Genomic DNA, 25,114 nt, shown 5'->3' on the forward strand with positions numbered 1-25,114 from the left:
CCAAAATGACTAAATTCCGATAACAATTCGACCCTCAAATCCTCAAATCTATCCAAGAAGGTTTTCAAATTTTTTCAACTTAAATCACCAATTAATTGTTAAAAACAGTGATGGATTCGGGTAATCTAACCAAGATTGAGTTAAGAACACTTACCCTAATGTTTTCTCAGAAAATCTCCCAAATATTGCCTCAATCCGAGTTTCAAATCGTTAAAAATAGAAAATGGGATGAAGTCCCATTTTCAGAACTTAAACATTCTGCCCAGGCTTTTTCTTCTATGCGATCGCGGCTAAAGGCACGCGATCGCGAAGCACAAGTTTTTATTGCCCAAAAATAACTCTACGTGATCGCGGATATCCCCACGTAATCGCATCCCTCTTCACACGATCGCATAGAGAAAACGTGTGACCTCCACTTCTACTCTGTTACTCTACGCGAATGCGACCTTCTTCACGCGTTCGCGAGTCACAAAATATCAAAGCTACGCGATCGCATCCCGCTTCACACAATCGCGAAGCACAAAACTCAGCAGCCCTCAATTAACCTTACGCGATCGCAAACAATGTCACGCGATCGCGAAGAAAGTTTAAAATTCTAGAAATCAGCAGCTACCAGCAGTGCCAAAATGAAGGAAAATACTTTGAATACCATCCGAAATACTCCCTAGCCCCTCGGGACCTCAACCAAATATACCATCAAGTCCTAAAAAATCATACGAACTTAGTCGAGTCTTCAAATCACATCCAACAACACTAAAAACACGAATCGCACATAGATTCAAGCCTAATGAACTTTGAAACTTTCAATTTCTACAAACGACGCCAGAACCTAACAAATCAAGTCTGATTGACCTCAAATTTTGCACGCAAGTCGTAAATGACATAACTGAGCTATAAAAAATTTCGGAACTGGATTCCGACCCCGATATCAAAAAGTCAACTCCCCGGTCAAACTTCCAACTTAAATTCGTATTTTAGCCATTTCGAGCCTAATTTAACTACGGATTTCCAAATAAAATTCTGAATACGCTCCTAAGTCCAAAATCACCATACGGAGCTATTGGAATCATCAAAATTCTATTCCGGTGTCGTTTTCTCAAAATGTTAACCGAAGTCAAATTTAGCATTTTAAGGCCAACTTAAGGAACCAAGTATTCCGATTTCAACACGAACACTTCCAAATACCTAACCAATCATCCCCGCAAGTCATAATTTTATAAAAGCACATATGGAGAGTTTTATTTAGGGGAACGGAGTTCTAAAAGTCAAAATGACCGGTTGGGTCATTACAATTAGGTTTTTTATAGATTCGTTTTCTAACCTAATTAGGTTTTATTTAGATTTAAATTAATTAATTTCAATGTTCTAATATTAAGAAAATAAGTAAATGTCTTTTCTGTCCATTGTAAAATCTATTTTAAGGGGTAAAAAAGGCAAATGACATTTCGCTAAGGAACATCGTGATTTTAATATAATATAATATGTATAATGTATAATATTTGCTTATAATTTATATTATTTAAAAATTTATGGTATAAAATAATTTTATATTAAATGGTTATATAAGAAATAAATATGAATTATATTGGATAAATATGTAAAATAAAAAAAAAGGATTTGTTTTAAGAAAATGATATAATATAGAAGAGAGAGAGAAATATAAAAGAAATATTCTTTTTTGGTGTAAAAAATAGTGTAATGGGTTGGAGTTAATTTGCACCATTTTGGTGTAAAAAGAAATTGGACTCCCTTTCGAGTCAAGGTCTCGCGTTGAATGCATTTTCTCATCCAAAATGGAGTAAACTTCGAAATAGAGTAATGTTACTCCAACCATTACTCAATTTCTTTACTCCAAAAAAGAATATTTTATTTTATATTCTTCTCTCTCTTCAATATTATATTATTATTTTTTATTTAAATTTTATTTTTTTATTTTTATTAGCAAGATCTAATATTTTATATTTGCACCATTTATTTTTTAAGATGATTATATATTTTTTGTACAATTATAACTTATAATAAAATTAATTTACAATTTTACATTAAAATAATAAATGCACGAAAAATTAATTTATCAAAATTATACGCCAAAGTTAAGATGTAAAATTAATATTATAAAGATATAATAAATATAATTAGGTATATATAAAGAGATAAATTAAAAGAGTTAAATAATAAATATAATAATAAAGTAATATGGATAGTAATGGAGGAGATGAATAGTGTCACTCCAAATTTGGAATGACACTATTCATCCTCCATTTTGCAGCAGCATTGGAGTCAAATTTTTCCAAAATCTGGTTGCATCATGGCAAATATGGTTGTCAATGGTTCGGTTCGGCCGATTATTTTATAGAATTTGTACCATACCAATTTTTTGATTATTTTAGTATGTATAACCAAAATTAGACTTTCCGAAACCGTCCCATTCATATCGGTTTCTCTTAGGTATCGGTACGATTCGGTTAATTTTCGGTATTTTTTTTAAATGTCAGGTAAAAATCACTAGTAGAAGTAGAATACAATAACATACGTACTTTTATAAGACTTCGCAAAACTCTCTAGACATTTTTACTGTTTAAAGGGTGATTAATTAAAAAAATATGAAAAATGGCCAAAGTATCAGATCCATCAACTATTTTACATCAGCATAAAAGAAACTACGCAAAGACAAAGAAAATATAAATCATACGAACAAAAGGATATTAACCAAGTTGGAATTCAAGAATAAAATATATGGAAGATTAAATATTCAAAAAGATAAATTTAAATCATACGAAAGGGAACATATTCAATACATTCTAGTTTGCTACTCATAATCACTAGAATACCTTGTGTCTTGCTAGCGAATATGCTAAAAGTTATTTAGCTTCAATAGGAGTAGCATAATAGTTTTGGGAATTAGGATTTTGAGTTTAATTACTCGTTTGGCTTTTAACCATTTTTATAATTCCAATGCTCAAAAAAATATTTATTGCCTTACTATTTTTAAACTTAATATATACATATATTTTCTATATGTAAATTTATTCGGTATAGTTCGGTACGTTTTTGGTTTATTTTTACAAAATAAAAAACCTACCCTAATTATCGGTACATTTATAGATTTATATAAAAACCTACGGTTTTATTAAAAGAAACCTAAAAATCGGTTCGGTATGGTTCGATCGGTTTAGTCGGTTTTTAAATATCCATTGACGCCTCTAGTGGCAAATGAAGGCAGCATTGAAGATGACCTTATATTTGATTCCCAAAATTATGTCGGTATATTAAGTAATACTACTAGTATAAATTGTTCATTCCGTTCACTTTTACTTGTCCACTATACAAAAAATATATTTTCACTTTTATTTGTCAAAGATACTAAATCAAGAGAAAGATAAAAAAAAATTCCTATTTTACCCTTATCAGTAATTACTCATTCTCCAAATCATTTCGCACGACTTTTGAAAATGCTATCATTATTATTGGTAAAATTGTAAAATACATATTTTATTTATTTTTTATTAAAGGGAGTACAAAATCAAAAGTAGATCACTAAAGGTGAGCGGAGGAAGAAGTATATAGCAACCAAAAGGTACGTATAATGTATTGTATTCCACTTATTGCTTCAAGGTCAACCTTAAAAGCTTTGTGCTAATCACAATCAAATAAGGTATTCATAATAAATAAATAAATAAGGCTACTAATTTTAAAATCATTCTACTAACTCTCTAGCTAGCTAACAAAGACTCAACTAAAAGGTACTTATTCATTAAGAATTAAGAATAGAAATCATGTTTACTTCTGGATCCGTACTACTAATGTGATTAGTTTAACCAAATAACGTCCCAGGATCCGTTCGTCCAGTCTTTAGAATAAAGTCACGCTTGTGTGTATTTAATTCATTGTCTTTTAAATATAGATTCTTTTGTTGGTATATAAAGCAAACGTGTAATTGAAGACCAAATCAAATTTTGCTTGCTCATTTTTTCAACTCATCTCAACATCATATTAGCACTCATATACATCTTATATGACACGCTAGATACTTCGGATATTCTTTTTGTACTAAACGTACCCAAGTGAAAACAAATGTTTTATGAAAAGTATTACATATTCTGTTTCAATTTATATGACATACTTTCTTTTTTAATCTGTCTCGACAAACGAATATTATATTTCTTATTTAGAAATAATTTACATTTAAATTTATCATCTTATCCTTAATAAGATAATTTATAGTGACACAAATATTTATGTCTTATTTTAGACCACAAGTTTCAAAAATAAATCCATTAAGTTTCGTGATCAGTTAAACACCGTCGCATAAATTAAAATGAGGGAGTGGTAATGATCATACTATTAATTAATTTCTCTATTATTTCAAATCATATTGAGCCTAAGCGGTTTCTATTTCCTCGTGTAAAGTATTTTTACGCGATATAATTTGGTGAATAACAAGTTTTAACGTAATAAATATATACATTTATAGAACTCACTGCATGCGTATGCAAATGCTTGCAAAAGCCTATTGAACCACAAGAATTTAAAAGTAAAACAGAGAAAGCATGAAATGGTGCATATACGTTACTCTATATACTTTTTTTGCATTCAGCTTCTTCAGAAATATGTTTGTACCATCGCCTATTGAACCACAAGAATTTAAAAGTAAAATAGTGAAAACATTAAACGGTGCATATATACATTACTCTATATATTTTTTTTGCATCGAACTTCTTCAGAAATATGTTTGTACTATAGCCTATTGAACCACAAGAATTCAAAAGTAAAACAGAGAAAGCATCAAACGGTGCATATACATTAGTCTATATACTTTTTTTTGCATCCAGCTTCTTCAAAAATATGTTTGTACTATAGCCTATTGAACCACAAGAATTTAAAAGTAAAACAGTGAAAACATCAAACGGTGCATATACATTACTGTATATACTTTTTTTGCATCGAACTTCTTCAGAAATATGTTTGTACTATAGCCTATTGAACCACAAGAATTTAAAAGTAAAACAGAGAAAGCATCAAACGGTACATATACATTACTCTATATACTTTTTTTGCATCCAGCTTCTTCAAAAATATATTTATACTCTAGCCTATTGGACCAAACAAATTCAAAAGTAAAATAAAGAAAGCATCAAATGGTGCACATACATTACTCTATATATTTTTTTGCATGTAACTTCTTCATAAATATGTTTGTACTATATTTTTCTCTTCTTCTACTTCCTAAAAGTAGAAAGTGATATTTTTCTCCCTTTTTTTCCTTTTCTGTCCTTACATGTAAATATGTGGTTTGTGAGAGTACAGGACAGAAAAAGACCTGATTTTCGATGTCATTAATCACATGCTACAATCTGACATCTGAGGCAGATCTGTTTTGCTTTTCTACCAGCACGTGGTCATCACGTGTTCTCTTCCACTATAAGCTCATATATACGTCTGCTGCTATAACTGCCAACGAGGAGTCATTCCATCTAAAATTTGCTCCATAACTGAATTCTGAAAGTAAAATTGTACTAGTGTCTTAAGTTTATTTTTCTTCTGTAATATTTGTAAAATAATTTGTGTATTTGGATTTGTCTGAAAGAACTAATTCTGTATTTGTTGCAAGAATTAGTTTTAGAAAACAACGTGTTGTACTGAAGAATTATTGACAACTAATTCTGTATTTGTTGCATGAACTGAGGCATCGCTGTTCTCGAATACATAATTATCCATGAAAAAAAATTGAAGACGTCTAGTTGGATAAAAAAATGTTGGGGTTTTAAGCTTAAATGTAGCTTAAAAAGGGAGAATGAGAAATGAAGAGAAATTGAAAATATTTGAGTTTCGCTTCTTGGCAAAGGGACATATATTGGAAAAGGAAAGGTTTTTTTATGGATATATATACAATTGCTTCTTCTCCTAACTTTTAAAGAGTTAAGAAGATGGCAAGTCTCGCGCCGTCGTCGCTCGCTCGACTTCGGCTTTGGTCAAATGATCGATTGATTGATTAATTTCTTGGACCAAATTTATTTGTTAATAGTAAATATTAACAGAAATGTTATTAAATATCCGTTTTTAAATCCACCGGAACATTATATGCCCTTCGCTTTTTGTAAAAGCCATTTACGTTATGGCCGTTTTACACAAACAGCCCATTCTGAAGAGTTGCACCTCTTCAGTTTGAGCTCAACATTGACTATAAATACCAGTCTATTCTCTCAGATTTTTCATACGAATTTCTGAGTTCTCCTCCTTTCTTCTACATTATTTTAACTACAAAAAAAAAAAGCAACAGTAAGTGTGATTTGCTACCAATCTTTGTATTCGCTGAAACACTGGAGTTTGAAGTACCGCTACACCAGTGTGTAATTCGTTCTATCCTGGGAGGAAATAATTCACAACCTTGGGTATTAGGAGGGGATTAAATTCCTTAAGGAAACACTGTGAATTCAGTGGGCGTTTCTTTTACATTTCTGTTTATATGTTATTTTATCTTCTCCGGAATTATTTTGCAAATACAGTTTACTATCAAAAAAATTGAACAATAACTCCCCGAACTTTTTTACCAGAGAAAGGTATTCTAAAATATCAATACATCAATAAATAGAAATTTGTTATGAAAATATTATATTTGTAGATGTTTATTTATTACTCCGCTATAGATAACCTTCCTGAAGAAGATTATCCATTTAGTACTCTATTGAAGCTTATCTACAAGCAGCTGATGCAAACAGGTTACAATAAAATGATTTGCAGCAGTTTCTTATTAAACAGACAAGTTGCAAGCAGCTCATGCAGACAGCTTACAAGCTGCTAAAGAAAAGCCTCGCATATGCTTCATTTCTTTTATAAATAGAGGAGTTTTCAGTTCATTATGAACATAACTTTGAAAGTTGAATAAACTATCAATCTTCCTCTATACTTGTTTTCAGTTTATTTCTTTTATAGTCTTTATTTTATAACAAAATTCTAATACTTATTGATATCAAATGGGGTATTTTACTCAATTTGGTTAAAAAACATGAAATATAATTTCTTTTACCATTTCACGATAATTATCATTTGTTAATTCGAATTTCGAAGTAACTTGTTTTGTGCAAAAAAAAAAAGAAAAAAAAAAGAAGAAGGACGAAACACATTATAAGACAAGTCAAATGGAAATAAAAGAAATAAAAATCGCGTCAGTTTACTTCTCAATTATTTGTTTAAAATAACTGGCTTTCATTTTTAGTTTCGACATACTTTTTAGGCTACTTTTCTTTACTACTGATATATACGAATCCCGAATTTATTGCCTAAGACTAACCTTGTTTTTTTAAAATACAAAAATCCTCCCTACTTTTGGCATTTATTGAGTTAGTTCAACATCGACTGTGATATAATAAACAAAAAACGACCTGGTATACGATATTAAGATCATTATGTACTTTGGACTTTATTATTATTTTTCGGACTTTGAACTTTATTATTTATACCGTCAAGCTTCATGATCTTACGACAATGTGCTTAGATTTAGGTAGATATCTTCAATCAATATAATATTTAATAGAATGTTGATTAAAATTTTCGTGACTAGATGAAGATTCTTTGTATCAATAATTTTTTTTTATTAACTCCAACAACTAATTGTTAATTAATATGAGAAATCAATCGCCCATCCATCGTTAGCAGTATTCTGATTTCTCAATTTGCCTAACAAAATTATTATTTTTAATACGCTTATTCTTTTGAGCACAGGTGTTGTCTAACATTTTTTTTTTTGTGGCTAGATCTCATTATAAGGGGAGTTAATATTAGTACTTTTATTACTCAACATTTCTTCTCATCGTTGAGAATTTGGACGAGGCCTCCACATCATCATAATACTGTATACAACTCGCTATATAATAATGACTCTACTAAGACATAACCAGTGGCGGACTCAAGATTTTGTGCAAACGAGTTCAATCTTAAAAGTACATAACTTTAGTTGTAAAATAGTAGTTGTCAAATGAGTTCAAATAAAATATTTATACAAAATTTACGCATCTTTAATCCTAATTTATACATATATACAATATTATTTTTTGATGAAGCAAGTTCAATTGAACCCGCTTGCCACCACGTGATTCCGCCACGGGACATAACTCCACAACTCACAGGATACATATGCAAATATTTAAGTTTGTCACAACCCAATTATATCTTCAAAAAAGTTTGTAATTGAAGTGGCATGTGGGATAGTTACAAAACATTGGTGGCAATATAACTGAGCTACCAAATTACTCCCACGTACATATATTCGAAGCCTCAATTATTGAGAAATAGTATACAAGTAAACGGCTAGAATTTACCATGGTTGGCTGTCACCACTTCGACAAGTATCATTCATAAGTTTAGGTACTGATCGCTATCCAATTTCATTGAAGTGATATTTTTATAGAAGTGAAATAATGTTTTAATTAATAAATTGAATTAAAATCAGGTATAGTAACCCAACCATATATATCAGTATGTAAACTCTTTATTGGGTTGAAGAAAATTATGAGTTTGTTATTTTTTCATTAGTTCACTAACCTAATTGTAAAAATAGTATTACTGTATGAGGCCTTGAGGAGAAAGACAAAACAGGAAAATGAAAAGAAAAAAGACTATTTAATCCCCCCCACCCCACCCCACCCCCCAAAAAAACCACCACCCTAAAGGAGAAAAGGAAAATCCAAAAGAATTAGGAGTAATCCATTTTGGTTTGGACAGATAAGAGTGAAAAGTCTGATCTTATCAATGAGAAAATTATTGTTTTAAAAAAGATTAGATCTGTGTCATACACATCATCATAAATCGTCAAATGCAAATTCAATGAAAGTAGCCATCTAAACAGATACGTCATGCATGTAAGCATTATTTGAAGCTTAATAAAAATCATAGAATTATATGCAAAAATATTTATTTGCAGAATACTTGCCACATATTTATGCAAAATTACAACTATATTGACTTGCATTATTAAATCCCGTATATTTTGTTGAGTCCTCAAGCACATCAATGAGAATAATACATAACTCTAAAATATAATACTACTATTTTTATAGCATGTTTGGTCAAAATTCTAAAATCAACTTAAAAATTATTTTTGAGCAATAATTAGTATTTGACTAAACTTTTAAAAAGTACTTCTAAGTATATTTTTTCAAATATATCTTTGAGGAGATCTATTATTTTCAACTTCTCAAAAACAACTTATGCTTATATTCAAAAATACTTTTTTCTTCTAAAAGTTTGGCCAAACACCTTAATTTTAAAGAAAAAAAAATACTTTTAGCAAGATTTTTTTTAGCCATAATTAGAATCTTTTTATCAAAAACTTATATAATACATGGAAAAAAGGAATTGGCAACGACAGGAAAAGTGTAGAAAAAGAGAGAGACAATAATTTCTAGTTAACGTCAAAGTCAATTCCATCCTATATTATCATCTTATGTCTTTTCTTTTTTAGAATGAAAGTATGACAATTGCTTCATTCTTTATACCATTAATATCATTTTGAACAATTAAAAAGAAATCTCAACTCTTGATCGTTATGAATTTGCTACCTAGTGCCACGTTAACTTAGGAGACACAAAAATAAACCTTTTTCATATTCAATATTCCTAATAATATACTTTATCCATTTTTAATTGAATAATTACCCAATAAGTTATATCATCTTAATTAGTAATTAAATAGTGTTAGGAAACGTTGGTGACATCTCTCTCTTTCTCTGTCCGCCACGCCAGCAGATCAAACGTCTCCCATTAAAAACTGAAATTACCGTAGCTGCCCCGCCGCCCCCCCCCCCCCCCAAAAAAAAGAAAAAGAAAAAAAGAACACATCTCTCTTTCTCTAATAACCTTCTCTCCCAGAGAGAGAGAGAGAGAGGAAGAGAGGAAGAAGAAGATGAAAGAGATTTAAATTTCTCTGTTTTGTTCTGTAAATAAATGCTTCTTCCTTCCTCATGAGACAACAAAATAAATAGGGGGAGAAAAAGAGGAAGTGCCGCAAACTGCACAGGAAATAACAAAAAATCTAAAAATAAAGCCCCCCCAAAAGCTGACTTCTTTTTGTGCAGCCATTTTTTCGATCTTTCTTCTCCCTTTTCTGTCTTTTGGGTCGGTTCAAGAATTGGGTTTTCCTTACAGTTGGATTTGTTAGAGTTCAAATTGAATTTTGAGCTCTTTCTTTTGGGGGAAATAAGGAAAATGCTTGGTTTATTTAGCTGAAGAGGTTTCCATATTGGCTTTCTGATGTTCTGTGTCTCATACTGATTGGAAGCTGTCCCCACTCATGACAATTATTGCACCAGCTTCCTGAATTTAAACCCACAACCAATCAAAAACAAAAAAAAAAAAAGAAAAAAAATATCGAATCTTGTTTTAGATTTATATGACTGGTGTTGTTGAACTGTTTAATTCCCAATTTTGGCCTTTGGAGAAAAAAGTTACAAAAGCAACTTTCTCTTGGTGGGTTGGAAGTTAATCAGCTCTTTGAATTGAATTGAGTGTTCACTTTGGTTTATTAAAAAGGTTTGGGTGGTTTGCATGTATGTTGTATATTAGGTTTGCATAATCTTGTATTAGATTTTGTTGTTTAAAGAAGATGGCTTCAGCGTCAAGGATGGGAATAGATGAAGGAAGTGGGGATGAAACTAAAGGAGGGATGTGGGAATTAGACCAAAAGCTTGATCAGCCTATGGATGAGGAGGCTGGTAGACTCAGAAATATGTATAGAGAAAAGGTAAAGATGTGCCTTTTATTTTACTAGTACTAGTATTGTAGCTACCTTTTTTTAGCCTCTCTCTTTTTGGCCTTTCTCTTATTCTGCTTGCTTTTGCTGGATGTAATAAAATAGTCAAATCTTTTATTCTCATTCATCTTGATGTTGGTGGAGGGACTCAATTATTTGCTTCTCTCTTGATCTTATGCATGATTAATTTGATATCCTACTATAAAACTAAAAGAAACGAGGAATAGAGATATTTGAATCAAGGCAGATACAGTATTTGAACTTTATGGGTTACAGTTTGGGATTTTACCACTACTCGTTAATTTACTTGGTTCGGAATAAAAAATTTGTACTTAGAGTTCGAGCCATAGTTACTGAGTTACCCCAACTCACCCTCTACATCCACCCTTGGTTTGAAATTTGAGTCTTGAATAGGTGCGTCTGCCACTGGATGATTAGTTAGCTCTTCAGTTAAACATAGAGCATGATTCTCTATTCATGTCACGTAGTGGACAGTATTTTGTCTTTCTTCTCTTTTTCTCCTATTTATTGGGGTGGGTGGGGGTTGGGGGTTGGGGATTTTGCGGAGAGTAGGGTGTGGGAAGGTAATTTTTCATGTTGAAGACTTGTTTACTTCATATTTATACTCAAACGCAATTGATGACCAACAGAGGAAAATTGACTTATTACATATCTGCAACTGTCCTACTGTAAGAGTATTTTTACTAACTATAAGAGTTTATGATGCCATGATTGTCATTGCCTTATTTAAAAAATGATCCCATAGTTGTGACTATTTGGTTGATCACAAAGCAGAGTAATTACGAGTCCAGTTTTGGTTGTGATCACTCTTTCTGCCCCTGTCCTGATATAGTTGTCTCAATGCAGAAATTCTCAGCATTGTTGCTTCTGCGGCTTGCTTTTCAGAGTCTAGGAGTGGTTTATGGAGACTTGGGAACTTCTCCTTTGTATGTGTTCTACAATACATTTCCCCATGGAATTGATGATACAGAGGATGTCGTTGGCGCGCTTTCATTAATTATATATTCCCTCACACTTATCCCTCTCCTCAAGTATGTTTTCATTGTTTGTAGAGCGAATGACAATGGCCAAGGTAAGCTACTTTTGGAGTTCAAATGCTCAATTCTTTCATCTGATTCAGTTGTTGATTCTGCGTTATGCATGTCTCATGATTTATAAGTTACATGCTTGCATGCTGAGCAGCTTTCCTGTATGAAATGTTTATTCCAGTGGTAGCTGTTAACTTCGGATATAAATGCTGCTAAGACATTGTTGAAAGAGAATGTTGCTGGCTTTAATTGATTAGGCACCTTGTTGTTGGTTGGACAGGGTTGGGTCTCTTTGCTCCCTTGTCCAGTTAATGCAGTTAAACGACTGGTCAAGTTGGAGAGAACCCTTTAATTCTAGGTTAATCTGACTAGGCGGTGCAGCTCTGAAAATTGGGTTTAAGCAAGTCAATACACTTGTGTGTGCTTTAGGACGGAAGATACGTCCTAAACCTTACCCTCGTTATGTACTCGGTTAGTTTTCTTGAGTTGCTTTCTTCTCGAGAAAATTAAATCAATGGCGAGGCTGTGTTTATGTCCAAGAGAACAACATTTTATGAACAGAATCCCATGGCTCAACTAATGCTTTATAGTTAAAGTGAAGAAGAATCTTTTACCTTCTCTTGTGTTCTAATTTGTTGCCTAAAGTTCGAAATGGATTTCAGATATGCCATGGCATACAAAGTCTCATATCTCTTTTCCCTTATGTGTTTGAGCAATTCATTTTTGGTTAAGATTGTGGAGTCTTCATTCTTGAAGCAATTCTCATAAGATGTAATGACTTTAAAATTAGGAAGATGAAACAATTGACCCTTGGGAACTTTGGTATGAATGCTTCTGCTTTCTGTTATTCATCTCTTAGTTCATTACTGCGTTATCTCCTACCCGCAACATACCTGTTATAAGACCAGGAAGGTAGTTTCTCAATTTCTAACATTTGAAAACATAGCATTGCTCAATTTCTAACATCCAAGAGTGGTGAATCACATAAACCTCCCATGATTGTAGAGGTTTTGGTTCCACGTGAGGAAAAAAAGAGAATGGAAGAGATGTAATGATGACTTGGTAATTTGATCAATACAAGACAACTATCATAGGCATCAAACACATTATATAGATAATATTTGTCCGATGTAGGACATTGTCGAACTCTAAGAAACTTAACACTTCTAATATTCTAACTCTAACATACACAATTATAATGTACCTCTTCGTAGCATTATATAATCACCGCCTAGCTTCAAATAAAAAATGAATTGCTTCAATGGAGGATGAATGGAGAGAACTTCTAGAAACGCAAGAACTTACTAATATCCTCATTCATGTTGCTTAAAATTTTATGCAAAAGAGAAACATTGTTCTTTAGAAAGAAGAGGAAAAATTGTTATTTTGAGTCAATAGAAAGTTAATATGACAAGCAAAAGCCTCGCAATCTTATTGTGATTATAGATCTCAAAACCTTTTTATTCCATATGAGGTTCAAACCTTGACATCACATAGACAATATCAAGCATCTTCACATAAAGGCTTTCCCTCCTGTTGTAATCGAATCACAGCATTTAAAAGCTCATGAAGTGAAGATGTGGAAACATTATTCCCTCAAATAACCTAAACAATCTCTTGCATCAGCGCTAAGGCAAAGAACAATAGCGAAGCAGGTCATGCGTCTTATTACTCTTTCTCGTCCTTGCACATATGTTCCCCAATCTGCCTTGCAGGCATGAGCTACGAAAAGTTGCTGCGCAATCTGCAGAAGCTTTTTTTGTCGTTAGCATTTACTGTTATATTTGCTATAAAATTTTGGTTTTCATATCTGTTTAGAATGACAAAGGTTTCTTGAAAATCTGTGTTACTAGGTGGTGTGGAAATATTTGGCCTGAAAATCTAAGCTACAACTTTCTCTAACCTCTGGATCTCTTCAAATTATCTTCTGTCATAGACAATTTTTGTCCTTCATTATGGTGTGCATTTCATGAGGTTCTCTTGTTGGCACTATATTGAACCTTGTTATTTTCTGTTCTGGAAAATCTCCATTTACAGAGACTTCTTCTATTCTTACCCTTAAATAATCTTTATTTCTTCTTTTTTTTTCTGTATTTTAGAAGAAAAAAAGAAAAGAAAGAGAATAGTTAAGCATAAATAAGTTGCACAAGTTAAAAATGTAGAAAGGGCTAATGGGTGAAGTAAAGTGTTAGATTGTATTGCAATTTAGGAAAATATATGTTTAAAATATATAGTTGTTTCCTGGTATTCCTTAATTTCACATGGAGTTACTAAATTTTGAATCTAAAGAACAGTTTGTTTATCAATTGAGGTTATTTTTTTACTGTGATAAACCAATCACTCTAATGTTGACTGTGTTACAGACATGTCATGATCTAAAACTAAAGTAAAGGATTTCTTGCATTCATTTGATATTGTTGTTAAGTTAACTTAATTTCCTTTGCCTTCATGTGCTTTACATTTTTTATTAATCACGTTACATAACTATATAGCAACAAAGATTTGTTCACTAACTAATGCGGGAAACATTAAAGATGATAAATTTGAGTTTTTTCTTTTAGGCGGGACTTTTGCTCTTTATTCTTTACTATGTCGCCATGCTAAGATAAAGACAATTCCCAACCAACATCGGACAGATGAGGAGCTGACAACTTATAGCCGTAGCACATTCCATGAGCATTCATTTGCTGCAAAAACAAAAAGATGGTTGGAGGCATATCCATTCAGGAAGAACGCACTTCTTATTATTGTAATTGTTGGCACTTGCACGGTAATAGGTGATGGAATTCTCACTCCGGCTATATCAGGTACCTTTATTTGAAGTTTGTCTTGTACTTGTCGTCTTGTATCTACTAGGTTGATGGAAGTTCACCATTCTAGTTTCTGGTCAAAAACTTTGCCTAATAAGTTTCGCCTAGATAAAAGCTCATATATCTTATTGCAGAAAAAAATCAGTGATCAGGTATGTTTCTTGAGATAGATGCTCTCTTAATTCATGATGGTTTAGGATTCGATCCATCTAGTTTCAGTAGACCAGGTCACTTCAATCCAAAAAGACCCAGAATGCATAGTATTATCTGTACCTAAATGTTTGTTCCCTTATACTTCAAAACCACACAATTTGATGATGAGAATGCGGGTCATATTGCCAAGACTACATGACATGCATTCGCAACAGTTTTTTATTTTCTCTGTAATGACCAAAGTCTAACTATAGCTGCCTAAGCTACTCCCAGCTTGTTGCTTTTCATCCTTGCTCTCTAAGGGCTCACTTGGTTTGCTGTATAAAATAATCTCAGTGTAAGACTTATTATTGAAACAACATTGGTTTTCGGTACCAAACGTTTTTAACAAATATCTGAAAATTTTATGCAGGAACATGTGTACCTTTTAATAATGGATAGAATTTGGAGTAAGGATATGTGTATTAGTAATATGTGTATACAGCTATTTAATATTGAAAGAGCATTCTTTTTATAACAATCATAACAATCCCTGTATTGTTGCTTGTCGCTTAACAATCCATGTTACCATCTACTGTAATTTCTGCATAACTACAACATGAATCAAACAACCCCTAAAAGCTTAAGCCCGAGTTCTTAGTGGTAGAAATTCCAATAAGACTTTCAGTAAGCTTACATTAAGTCCGGTGTTTAGTAGAAGTCTTTGTAGTATGTTCAGAGATATGTCAGTAAAATATGTAGACAATTTCTAGTGTGAGAAATTTTGACTATTGGACTGTAAAGTATACAAATGGAGCAAAATGGGGAATGAGGATTCATATAGTCAACCCCAAATTATTGTTGTTGTTGTTGTTATACTCCGAATAGCAGAAGAATTTCAAATAGACACGCAGTGGCAGGGTAATTATGCAACGACAATGCTCTTAGACCCTTCGGGTGATTGCATGGATTGGGATTTATTTCTCCCCAGGGATCTCATACGATGTGAGCAAGACGAGGAAAAATGAGGAGAGATTGAGAGAATGCATTAGAGAAATAGAGCTATTTGAGTAAATAAAAATGTTTATAGACAAATAGTCTTATGCCTTAATCCTTTAATAAATCCACCTTACAATGTCTATAGCTACATCTACCAAGGAGGGACACTAATAATGCAATAATATATTACATCAATCCAAACTACTTTATAAATGTAAAAAAGTTAATAATCAATTGATTGGTTTTTTTGAATGGTATTGCCAAAGTAGTTGTCCGAAAGTAAGGTTCTAATTGCTGGTGGCTAGTTGGAAAAGTTGCTCGAAAAGTGGGCAGAAGAATATCCGGAATAATTTCAGAAAGATGTATTGTTGTATGACAGGCAAAGTGCTATCTAAAAACAGTTGGTTTAACAGACACAGTATAATTGGAACAGTCGTTGGAAATATGCTTGGGCAGGCAGCATAATGGTTGCTTGCTACTGCTAGTAACAGAAAATTCCTTGTCTCTCTACCAAGATAGTAGATGCTCTAATACTATGTGAAGAAATAAGAAAAGAGAAGATACGTAGATGATTTTATAACTTTCATCATCAAAATACAAAATAGATGATTCAATAATTTGATGCATACGGGACACTTATTTATAGATGTCAAGCACTATACACACGATATTTATCCAATGTGGAACTGTATTTAACTTAAAACTTTACCACTTTCAAACTTTTCTAATCCTAAGATTTTAAGCTACCATTTGAACATCTAATATATACTCCTTTTGAAAAGAATTACGAGATTAAAGTAGAGAATTAAACTATTTATTGTTTGTCCTCAACTCGGAAAACGATTCCTTAATCTTTTTAAAAGTAAAATCTATGCATTTGGAAATTACATAAAAGGTATTGTATGCCACATTTTTTATAATTGGAAAATATTTAAACAAATATTAAAAAACTTAGTCAAGAGGTAGTTATGGTGTCATTCAGAGTGTGTGAAAGCCTATGAAGATTTATTCTCTATATTTTGGCTTACTTTTCTATTGGTTCTTTTATTTTAAGTTTGTAAAAAAGCACTTATTCAGAATATTTTTCTCAGTTCTTTCAGCTTCTGGTGGGATAAAGGTGGACCATCCAAAGATGAGTAATGGTACTATTCTACTTTTCTTAATACCACCTTTTTTTATTTCTTTGTTGATCCATCTCGGTTACTTTTTTCTATTTTAATCATTTACCCTGACTTTGTTCTATACTTTGATGCTTATAAGAAGAAATTAATTCCTGAGCTTTTTTATGCAGATGTAGTAGTGGTTGTTGCTGTCATTATATTGGTTGGTCTGTTTAGCTTACAACACTATGGCACAGACAGGGTTGGTTGGCTGTTTGCTCCCATTGTGCTGCTTTGGTTTCTATTAGTAGGAGGTATTGGCATCTTCAACATCTGGAAGTACGATAGCTCTGTTTTGAGGGCTTTTTCTCCTGTGTGCATATATAGGTATTTTAGGAGGAGAAAGAAAGAGGCTTGGACATCCCTGGGAGGAATAATGCTCAGCATTACAGGTTCTGTCTTCGTCCCTTCCCTTTTCTCAATCATCTCTTCTGAGTGCAAAGAATGACTGTTTGAACTCTGATAGTTCCTTGCTGACTACTTCAGGGACAGAGGCACTTTTTGCTGATCTTGCTCATTTTCCAGTGTCAGCAATACAGCTTGCTTTCACAGTCATTGTTTTCCCTTGCCTTCTTTTAACCTATACGGGGCAAGCAGCGTACCTCATGCAAAATAAGGAACATGTTGTCGATGCATTCTACCGTTCTATTCCAGGCATGTCTTGCTCTCTTAACTTTAATATTTGTTAAATCTATTCCTTTTGGTCCACGGTGGTGTCAAAAGGATTAATGGTGTGAACTCTAATGAGTAGTATGTCAATAGAGCTTGGATGCAGATTGGAATATGTTTTCGTTGTCAGTTGTCAACTGACATCAAAATAGCCTGTACCTAGCTTATCTAACTTTTTTTGTGGCCAAGTCCCTAGCTTGTCTAAATTTCATCGTTAGAGAGCATAATCTATGAAAAGGAAGCAGTAAAGAATCAGAAAGTATGTGGACTGCAGTCACAAAGTGAGACAGCTAAAATAGACTTGTTGCAAGTAAGACTGAGTTGGTAGACGGTCCGTAAAAGGAGAATCCAAGACCAAGTTTTGCCTGACGGGTATTTTTCAGTTTCTCTAAAATGTTCCTTTACAATAATGCTTACTCTTGAATCATGCACTGACTACCTACTGAAGCTAAAAACCTTTTCCCCTATAAATGATAAATTCAGAGAGGCAGTCTTGATGAGCTGTGCCCTTAGGCCCAAAAAGTTACACCTTAGTTGAGTTATACATAAAGAGATACCTCAGTGCGCCTCCTTCTCCTGAGTTTGCCTTTGAGAATTAGTTTTACAAGCTAGATTGAACTCCTTGCTTTCATTGTAATAGAGACTGGATTGATTTTATATATCAAAATGCTTGTTCATGTCACATAAAGATCTACATCGGATGTAGATTAAGCTTTAAAAACTCCATCCAACTATTCTGTATAACGTGGAATATCTTTTCTACATCAAAAATACAGATGAATAAAAGAAGAGCTCTTTACTCTCCACGTCCGACTTTCAATTCCTTTGAAATTCTTCTATTCCTTTCTCTCATTATCAGCGAAAAAACACAAAGACGTGATACTTTCCACAACTCATTTTTATTCACTTCCAATCTCCAACTCACCACATTTGCCACAGTTCTAGGGAGTGCCCAGGCCACATCAAACACAGCATACACGAATGATATAACTCTGTAGTACAGCTACAATGTAGCAATATGTGATTGTATCTTCCCCAACTTTCCTTACAGAAACAGCACCAACTCACAATTATCATTCTCCTCCTATTTTCTGCCTTAGGTTAAGCACTTCCACGTCACAATCAAGTGAGAAAGCTGCTCTTGAGTACTCATGTCCTTCGTATGTGGCTGTGTTGAATTGTGTGACCATCTCATATAAACGCTTATGCTGTTAGAGAGGGTACATTTTTATTTACTTGATTATATCTTCAACACGCACGTGCAAGCATGATTCTTTTTCATGGGTCATGGAAGTTCTTTTTGATAGTGGTGGCAGTGAGACTCAAACCAAGGACCTATGCCTGTTCTTATACCATGTTGTTGTTAGAGAGGGTCCACTTTTATTTACTTCATTATATCTTCAACAAGCTCCATACAGGTCTTGGTGCCCCCCCCCCCCCCCCAAACCCCCCACCCCAAAAAAACAAAAAAACCCAACCCAACCCTCCTCCCTGTGAATAGGCAATCATAATAATAAACTTAATCGAGAAGCTCTTCAATAATGACCCTTTTCTAATGCTGTCTTCTTCTCCAAAGTAAATATAAATGTAGATGTTGTGGAAAAAAGACATTGATGTGATTCCAATTCCAATCTAGATGGGTCTTCTGAAAGATATTTCATTACACTTGACATCCATTGTCTCTGAGGAGATTTGATTGTAGCCTCCTTATCGATTGTGATAAACTATGGATGTGAAAAATCTTCTATTGAGGTTGAGTTCCCACACCAAACATCAGCAAAAAAACATCTCTGTTGTCATCTCTGACCTTGAAGCCAATGAATCCAAAGAACTAGTGTTATCAAAGGCGAAAAGCGCAAAAAAGCTCTAAGGTCTATTGGGGCTTTAAGCGCAAAGCGCAAATAAAGCGTGGGCTTTATTGAAGAAAAGCGCAAATGGAGAAGAACTATAATTATGTATGTGTAGTCCAAGACTAATATCTATAAGCATGAATACCAAATATATGGACAGATAAATTGAAGAAAATTTACGATAAAGTGAAATATCAATTGTTTAGTGTCGCCTCTTCAGGATTACGCTCATTGGCAAGGAAAAGTATGCCTTGGAGCCTTGATGCCAACACTGAAGCGCCCGCTAAGCGAAACGAAGCGAGCCTCACTTGAGGGCTTAAGCGTGCTTTAAGCGGACCTTTGATAACACTGCAAAGAACTCATTCCAACACTGTAATCCGTTCTTTTTATCCAGTGATGTGTCAGATAGTTGTCAGGCCCCTGGTTTGGCCAAGCACTTTTTTGTTATGGGCTTTTTTTTTCTTTTTTTTTTTGGTTTGGGGTTGTTGTGCTTTTGAAGTATGTGTATAGACCCCTGAGTACTCTTTTACAGAACATCAGGGACGTTCTTTAATCATTTGCTCTATTAGTGTGACCAGCTGAAACCACTTCTACTCGCACAACTAAATGGAAATTGATTCACCAATTTATACAGCAATGTACAATCTTTAGGGAACTTCCATTTACAGCCCTTTTTTTTTTTTGGAAAACAAGGGTGATTAGAAGGAAAATAAAGCAAATGGAAATTATTGTAGTAGTAAAGCTGACACCAGTGGCTAAAGTGTGAAGTTATAATGTCTTTGACAAATTGTCGTTTTGGTAATGCAGAAAGCATATACTGGCCAGTTTTTGTCATTGCAACTTTAGCTGCTATCGTTGCAAGTCAAGCAACCATTTCTGCTACATTTTCGATAATCAAGCAAGCTCTGGCACTTGGCTGTTTTCCAAGAGTTAAGGTTGTACATACATCAAAGAAGTTCATTGGGCAGATTTATATTCCTGATATAAATTGGATACTTATGATTCTTTGCATCGCTGTAACTGCTGGATTCAGAAATCAAAGTCAAATTGGCAACGCATATGGTGAGTACGTGTGTTGAATATAATATTGCTTGATTTCGTTTGAGTTTTTACTGAGAAGCAAAGTGGGTTCACTGAATAAAACTGGCTCAGACACCATCATTATCCAAAAAATGAAAAAAGAAGACTGCTCTGAGCCATTGGTTAAAAGTGTGTTGGTAAAAAATTCACTATCTATATAAGTAAATATATTCCACGAAACAAAAACAAAAAACAAAGTGTACAGCAAAGACTAAACCCCTTGACAAAATGGAGAACTGTGACATAGCAGCAAAGTGGGTTCACTCAGTAGAGTAATGCGTCTGAGCCTTCAATGTAGCTATCTTTCACCATCTTCTAGAGAAAGACCAGAATGATAACGTTATTATTCGTGGGTTCACTCAGTAAAGTCATGCGTCTGAGCCTTCAATGTAGCTCTCTTTCACCATCTTCTTGAGAAAGACCAGAATGATAGCGTTATTATTCGTGAGTCTGTTTATGACTTAATAAATTGTTAGTCTACTGTGTTATAGGTTGCTAAATTAGTATTGTGATTTTAAACAAAGGGCAGTCTGGTGTATGAAGCATCCCGTGTTCACACAGGGTCTAGGAAAGGGTCGCGCCCCAAAGAGTGGGATGTTGGCAGCCTACCCTGATGCAAGCATCAATGGATGATTCCACGGTTCGAACCCGTGACCTAAGTCACACGGAGACAACTTTACCGTTGCTCCAGGGCTTTCTTTCAAATTAGTATTGTGATTATTGATTACAAAAATAATGCATGAAAATTAAGAAATGAATTAATTGTAAAATTAAACATAAAATTCAAAATTAAAATGCTTTGTTCAAATCCTCTGAAAATTGGGTCATGGAACAAAATGATTGTTCTGTTCAGTAGTTTAATATAATAATATAAAGGGCGATGAACATGGGAAAATAAGAATACTAGGCTTGCTGCCCCGGTGCCCCCTGCTGCTCGCTATTGCTTTGCCACTACATTTTACGGCTGAGTTTCTGGCTGAACCCACTTGTGCAAATCCTGGGTCTCATTACTTTGAATGATTCCGTTTTCTTATCTATTGTAGATTCCTGCGTTTAGCATTTACACCATATGTTGGAAGACCTCACCTTGAAACCTGCATACTAATGTAACATTTTCTTGAACAGGAACGGCGGTCGTGATAGTCATGTTGGTGACCACGCTCCTCATGACCTTAATAATGTTACTGGTTTGGCGCTGTCATTGGGTTCTTGTCCTTGTCTTCACTGTCTTATCTCTGGTGGTTGAATGTACCTACTTCTCTGCAGTGCTATTTAAAGTTGATCAGGGTGGTTGGGTTCCGCTTGTGATTGCTGCAGCTTTTCTTGTCATCATGTATGTCTGGCATTACGGAACTGTGAAACGTTATGAATTTGAGATGCACAGCAAGGTGTCTATGGCATGGATTCTTGGGCTTGGCCCCAGTTTAGGACTGGTACGTGTCCCGGGGATAGGACTTGTCTACACCGAGCTGGCTAGTGGGGTGCCACACATCTTTTCTCACTTCATTACAAATCTGCCAGCTATACATTCAGTTGTGGTATTTGTCTGTGTGAAGTATCTTCCAGTTTACACAGTTCCAGAAGATGAGAGGTTCCTCGTGAAACGCGTAGGACCCAAGACTTTTCACATGTTCCGCTGTGTTGCAAGGTATGGTTACAAAGACCTCCATAAGAAAGATGAGGAGTTCGAGAGAAAGCTCTTTGATAATCTCTTCCTATTTGTCCGGCTGGAGAATATGATGGAAGGCTGCTCTGACTCTGATGAATACAGCTTATACGGACAGCAAACGCAGAATTCGATGGATTATTTACTGCAAAATAAGAGCAACCCAACTACAGGAAATAATACATGTTCGTCGATGGAATCAATAGTACCCGTAAAATCTCCCACTCAAGGAAGCAATACAGTCACATCATCATCAGGCCGTGAGAGCAGCCAGGCAGAAGTGGACGAATTAGAATTCTTGAATCGTTGTCGAGATGCTGGGGTTGTACACATTCTTGGAAACACTGTAGTTAGAGCAAGGAGAGACTCTAGGTTCTATAAGAAAATTGCTATCGACTATATATATGCGTTTCTTAGGAGAATATGCAGGGAAAATAGTGTGATCTTCAACGTACCTCATGAGAGCCTCTTGAACGTTGGACAAATTTTCTATGTATAAATATTTTTGCAAATGATCAATCGAGGATATTATTGACTTGTTCCCCGCGTATGGACATCTGATCTCTAGTTTACTAAAATAGTTACCGAAATTAATGAGGTTTGCTTGACATCTTTCAATATTAATATATGGGTAGCTTACTGTTAGCCCTCCGCCTCTTTGGGATTTACTTGGCAATGAGAGCGTTGTCAAGGGCAGCAAGAGTGTTGCCAAGCTTAGGTGCACGAGATAGCACCAAGGCAAAAGAGAAATGGGCAAGCGATGGCCAAGGTCTTGAGACAGGCAAGACATGCTTGGCAAAGGCTTGACAAGGCAGTGTGGGCAAATTGGTGCGGCATGGCACAGCATGCGCGCCAAAGACAAAGGTGCGGGCGATTCGGTTTGTGGTAGCGGCAAGTATAGGCTAAGCTAAATCAAGATAGCGCGGAATGATAGCGAGGGGTCTCAATAGCTAAGGCAAGGCTATGTGAGGCAAAAGACAAGCAATGGCACGGGTAAGACAAGTATTGACACAGACAAGGCAGAAACGCGGCTAAGGCAATGTGCGTGCGACAAGAGTGTCGGGAGTGTGCGGCAAAATCATGGGCAGATGGTTGCGTACAAGGCATTGGTGCGGGGTAATGTCAAAAGGCGCCAAGACTGGGCGCAATGCCAGCCTTGGGCGTGCAACAACTGACCAAGTGAAACAGGCACATGTATTGCACATGCCAAAGTAGAGGGCGTTACCTTGTTGTAATGACTTGTACTCATGTTTGTGTAATGCTTGTATCTAATATTATTTCGTGTGGGAAAATGCCTAAGTAGTTGGGGGCTTGGTTCAGTGGGAAGTGGGACCAGTGCTCCACCAGTGGGCTAAGTGCTCCACCAGAAGAGCTGAGTGTTCCACCATGAAGGCTGAGTGCTCCACAAATAGAAATAAGTGCTGGAGAGGGCCATTTCGTGGGTGAGTGCCTCATTAAATGGTTAAGTGCTTATCAGTGCTTTGACTGGGCAAAGCACAATGACGGAATTGCCCCTTTGTAAGTTGCCCCTTAAAATCTGCCAGTGACAACCCATATATCTATATATATATATGGGGCATTTCGTGATCAAGAGACAAGAGAGAAGAGTCTTGAGATCTAAGACTAAGAGTAGTCTTAAGAGAGGCCCAAAAACGTGTAAGAGTGCATGTTTAACTTAGGAAAGAGTTCCTAAGTCTGTTTTCAAGAGTGAAAACAGCTAAGCCTAAGAGTAGTCTTTGAGAGAAAACCTGAAGGTCAAGAGTGATCTTCTTTTGTACGCGGAGTACTTAGAGTTGAGTTTCTTTGTATACTCGAGTTATAAATACAAAGTTGGGAAAAGAGTTTCCTGTAAATTATGCCTTGTGTTCTTGTCAATATGTCATTGCCTTACTTTTAATTCGTTGCCTAAATCAGTTCAATAAGGCTTACTACGTTGAAGCTGCCCGAAAATATTCTAAGTCCAAAGTTGCTGTAATTTTGGCCGAGTATTGGATAGGCTGAAGTCAAGTGAGAGACTTGGCTGCCGCACAGGTAGGTTTCGACACACAGAAACCACGCCCGTGACAACTGGTATCAGAGCTAAACGAGAACTACTATGAACTGGGAGCAGTGCAGGTTCGTGACGGAGGCACGATGAGCTGTGGCAGATTTAGTGGTCTTGTTTGAGAACATGGCTGGTGGTAATGTTGAACTGCGGGAGAGGCTAACGAAATTGGAGGCATTGATTGGGAATGTCCCCGAAGGTGATGAAATTGAGACCCTCATGACAAGGCTTGCCAACCTTGAGGCGGAATTGGCAAGGCTGAGTCAAGAGAATGAGGATTTGAAATGCGAGACAGTGGTGCTAAGACGTGCTGTGGGCGAGGATGTTCCTCAACGTGGTGCTGATCGTCTCCATGTAAAAATTCCTGAACCAAAGGCATTTGGAGGTGCAAGGAGTGCACGCGAGCTGGAGAATTTTCTTTGGGATATGGAGCAGTACTTTCATGTTATTTGTGTGAAAGACGAAAAGGAAAAAGTAACCTTGACTAGCATGTATTTGAGTGAAGATGCTAAGTTATGGTGGCGCACCCGTGTAGCCGAAGATGAAAGTCTGGGCCGACCAAAGATCGAGTCGTGGGAGCGACTCAGAAAGGAGTTGAAGGATCAATTCCTTCCAAACAATACGTCCTGGATTACTCGGGACAAACTGAAAAGGTTGAAACATACCGGATCAGTGAGAGCATATGTCAAAGAATTCATTTCTTTGATGTTGAGTATAAGCAATATGTCGGAAGAAGACAAATTGCATAACTTCATGAGCGGGCTGCAACAGTGGGCACAATTGGAGTTGCGTAGGCAGAATATACAAAACCTCGCAAGTGCCGTGACTGCGGCTGATGCATTGGATGATTTTCACTTGGGAGAAGACTCTTCTACTTCAAAGTCCAACGACGGAAAGAAGGACAAAGCA

The 25,114-nt window shown here is 35.1% G+C and overlaps 1 protein-coding gene across 2 annotated transcripts; it reads left to right on the plus strand.

The window, feature by feature from the left end:
- The first annotated feature begins 9,792 nt into the window (after window positions 1–9,792).
- On the plus strand, window positions 9,793–22,711 carry LOC107768664 (potassium transporter 11). 2 transcript variants are annotated; one of them, XM_075235133.1, is made up of 8 exons: window positions 9,793–10,737; window positions 11,614–11,839; window positions 14,357–14,602; window positions 16,828–16,878; window positions 17,028–17,288; window positions 17,383–17,550; window positions 20,223–20,477; window positions 21,621–22,711. In XM_075235133.1, the coding sequence occupies exons 1-8, from the start codon at window positions 10,600–10,602 to the stop codon at window positions 22,658–22,660; spliced, it is 2,385 nt and encodes a 794-aa protein (XP_075091234.1). In that variant the 5' UTR covers window positions 9,793–10,599; the 3' UTR covers window positions 22,661–22,711. The 2 variants fall into 2 exon arrangements, with proteins under 2 accessions (XP_075091234.1, XP_075091233.1); XM_075235132.1 differs by having other exon boundaries at window positions 9,796–10,737; window positions 17,383–17,554; window positions 20,227–20,477.
- Window positions 22,712–25,114: the final 2,403 nt, after the last annotated feature.

The sequence above is a fragment of the Nicotiana tabacum genome, chromosome 17, assembly GCF_000715075.1.
Source record: "Nicotiana tabacum cultivar K326 chromosome 17, ASM71507v2, whole genome shotgun sequence".
Classification (NCBI taxonomy): Eukaryota; Viridiplantae; Streptophyta; class Magnoliopsida; order Solanales; family Solanaceae; genus Nicotiana; species Nicotiana tabacum.

Bases quoted from the DNA above. Each gene is read 5' to 3' on its own strand.
- LOC107768664 (XM_075235133.1), top strand. From the start codon at position 10,600: ATGGCTTCAGCGTCAAGGATGGGAATAGATGAAGGAAGTGGGGATGAA. The intron at 14,603-16,827 runs GTACCTTTATTT...TATTTTTCTCAG, and splicing joins TCTCACTCCGGCTATATCAG to TTCTTTCAGCTTCTGGTGGG. The intron at 16,879-17,027 runs GTACTATTCTAC...TTTTTTATGCAG, and splicing joins CCATCCAAAGATGAGTAATG to ATGTAGTAGTGGTTGTTGCT.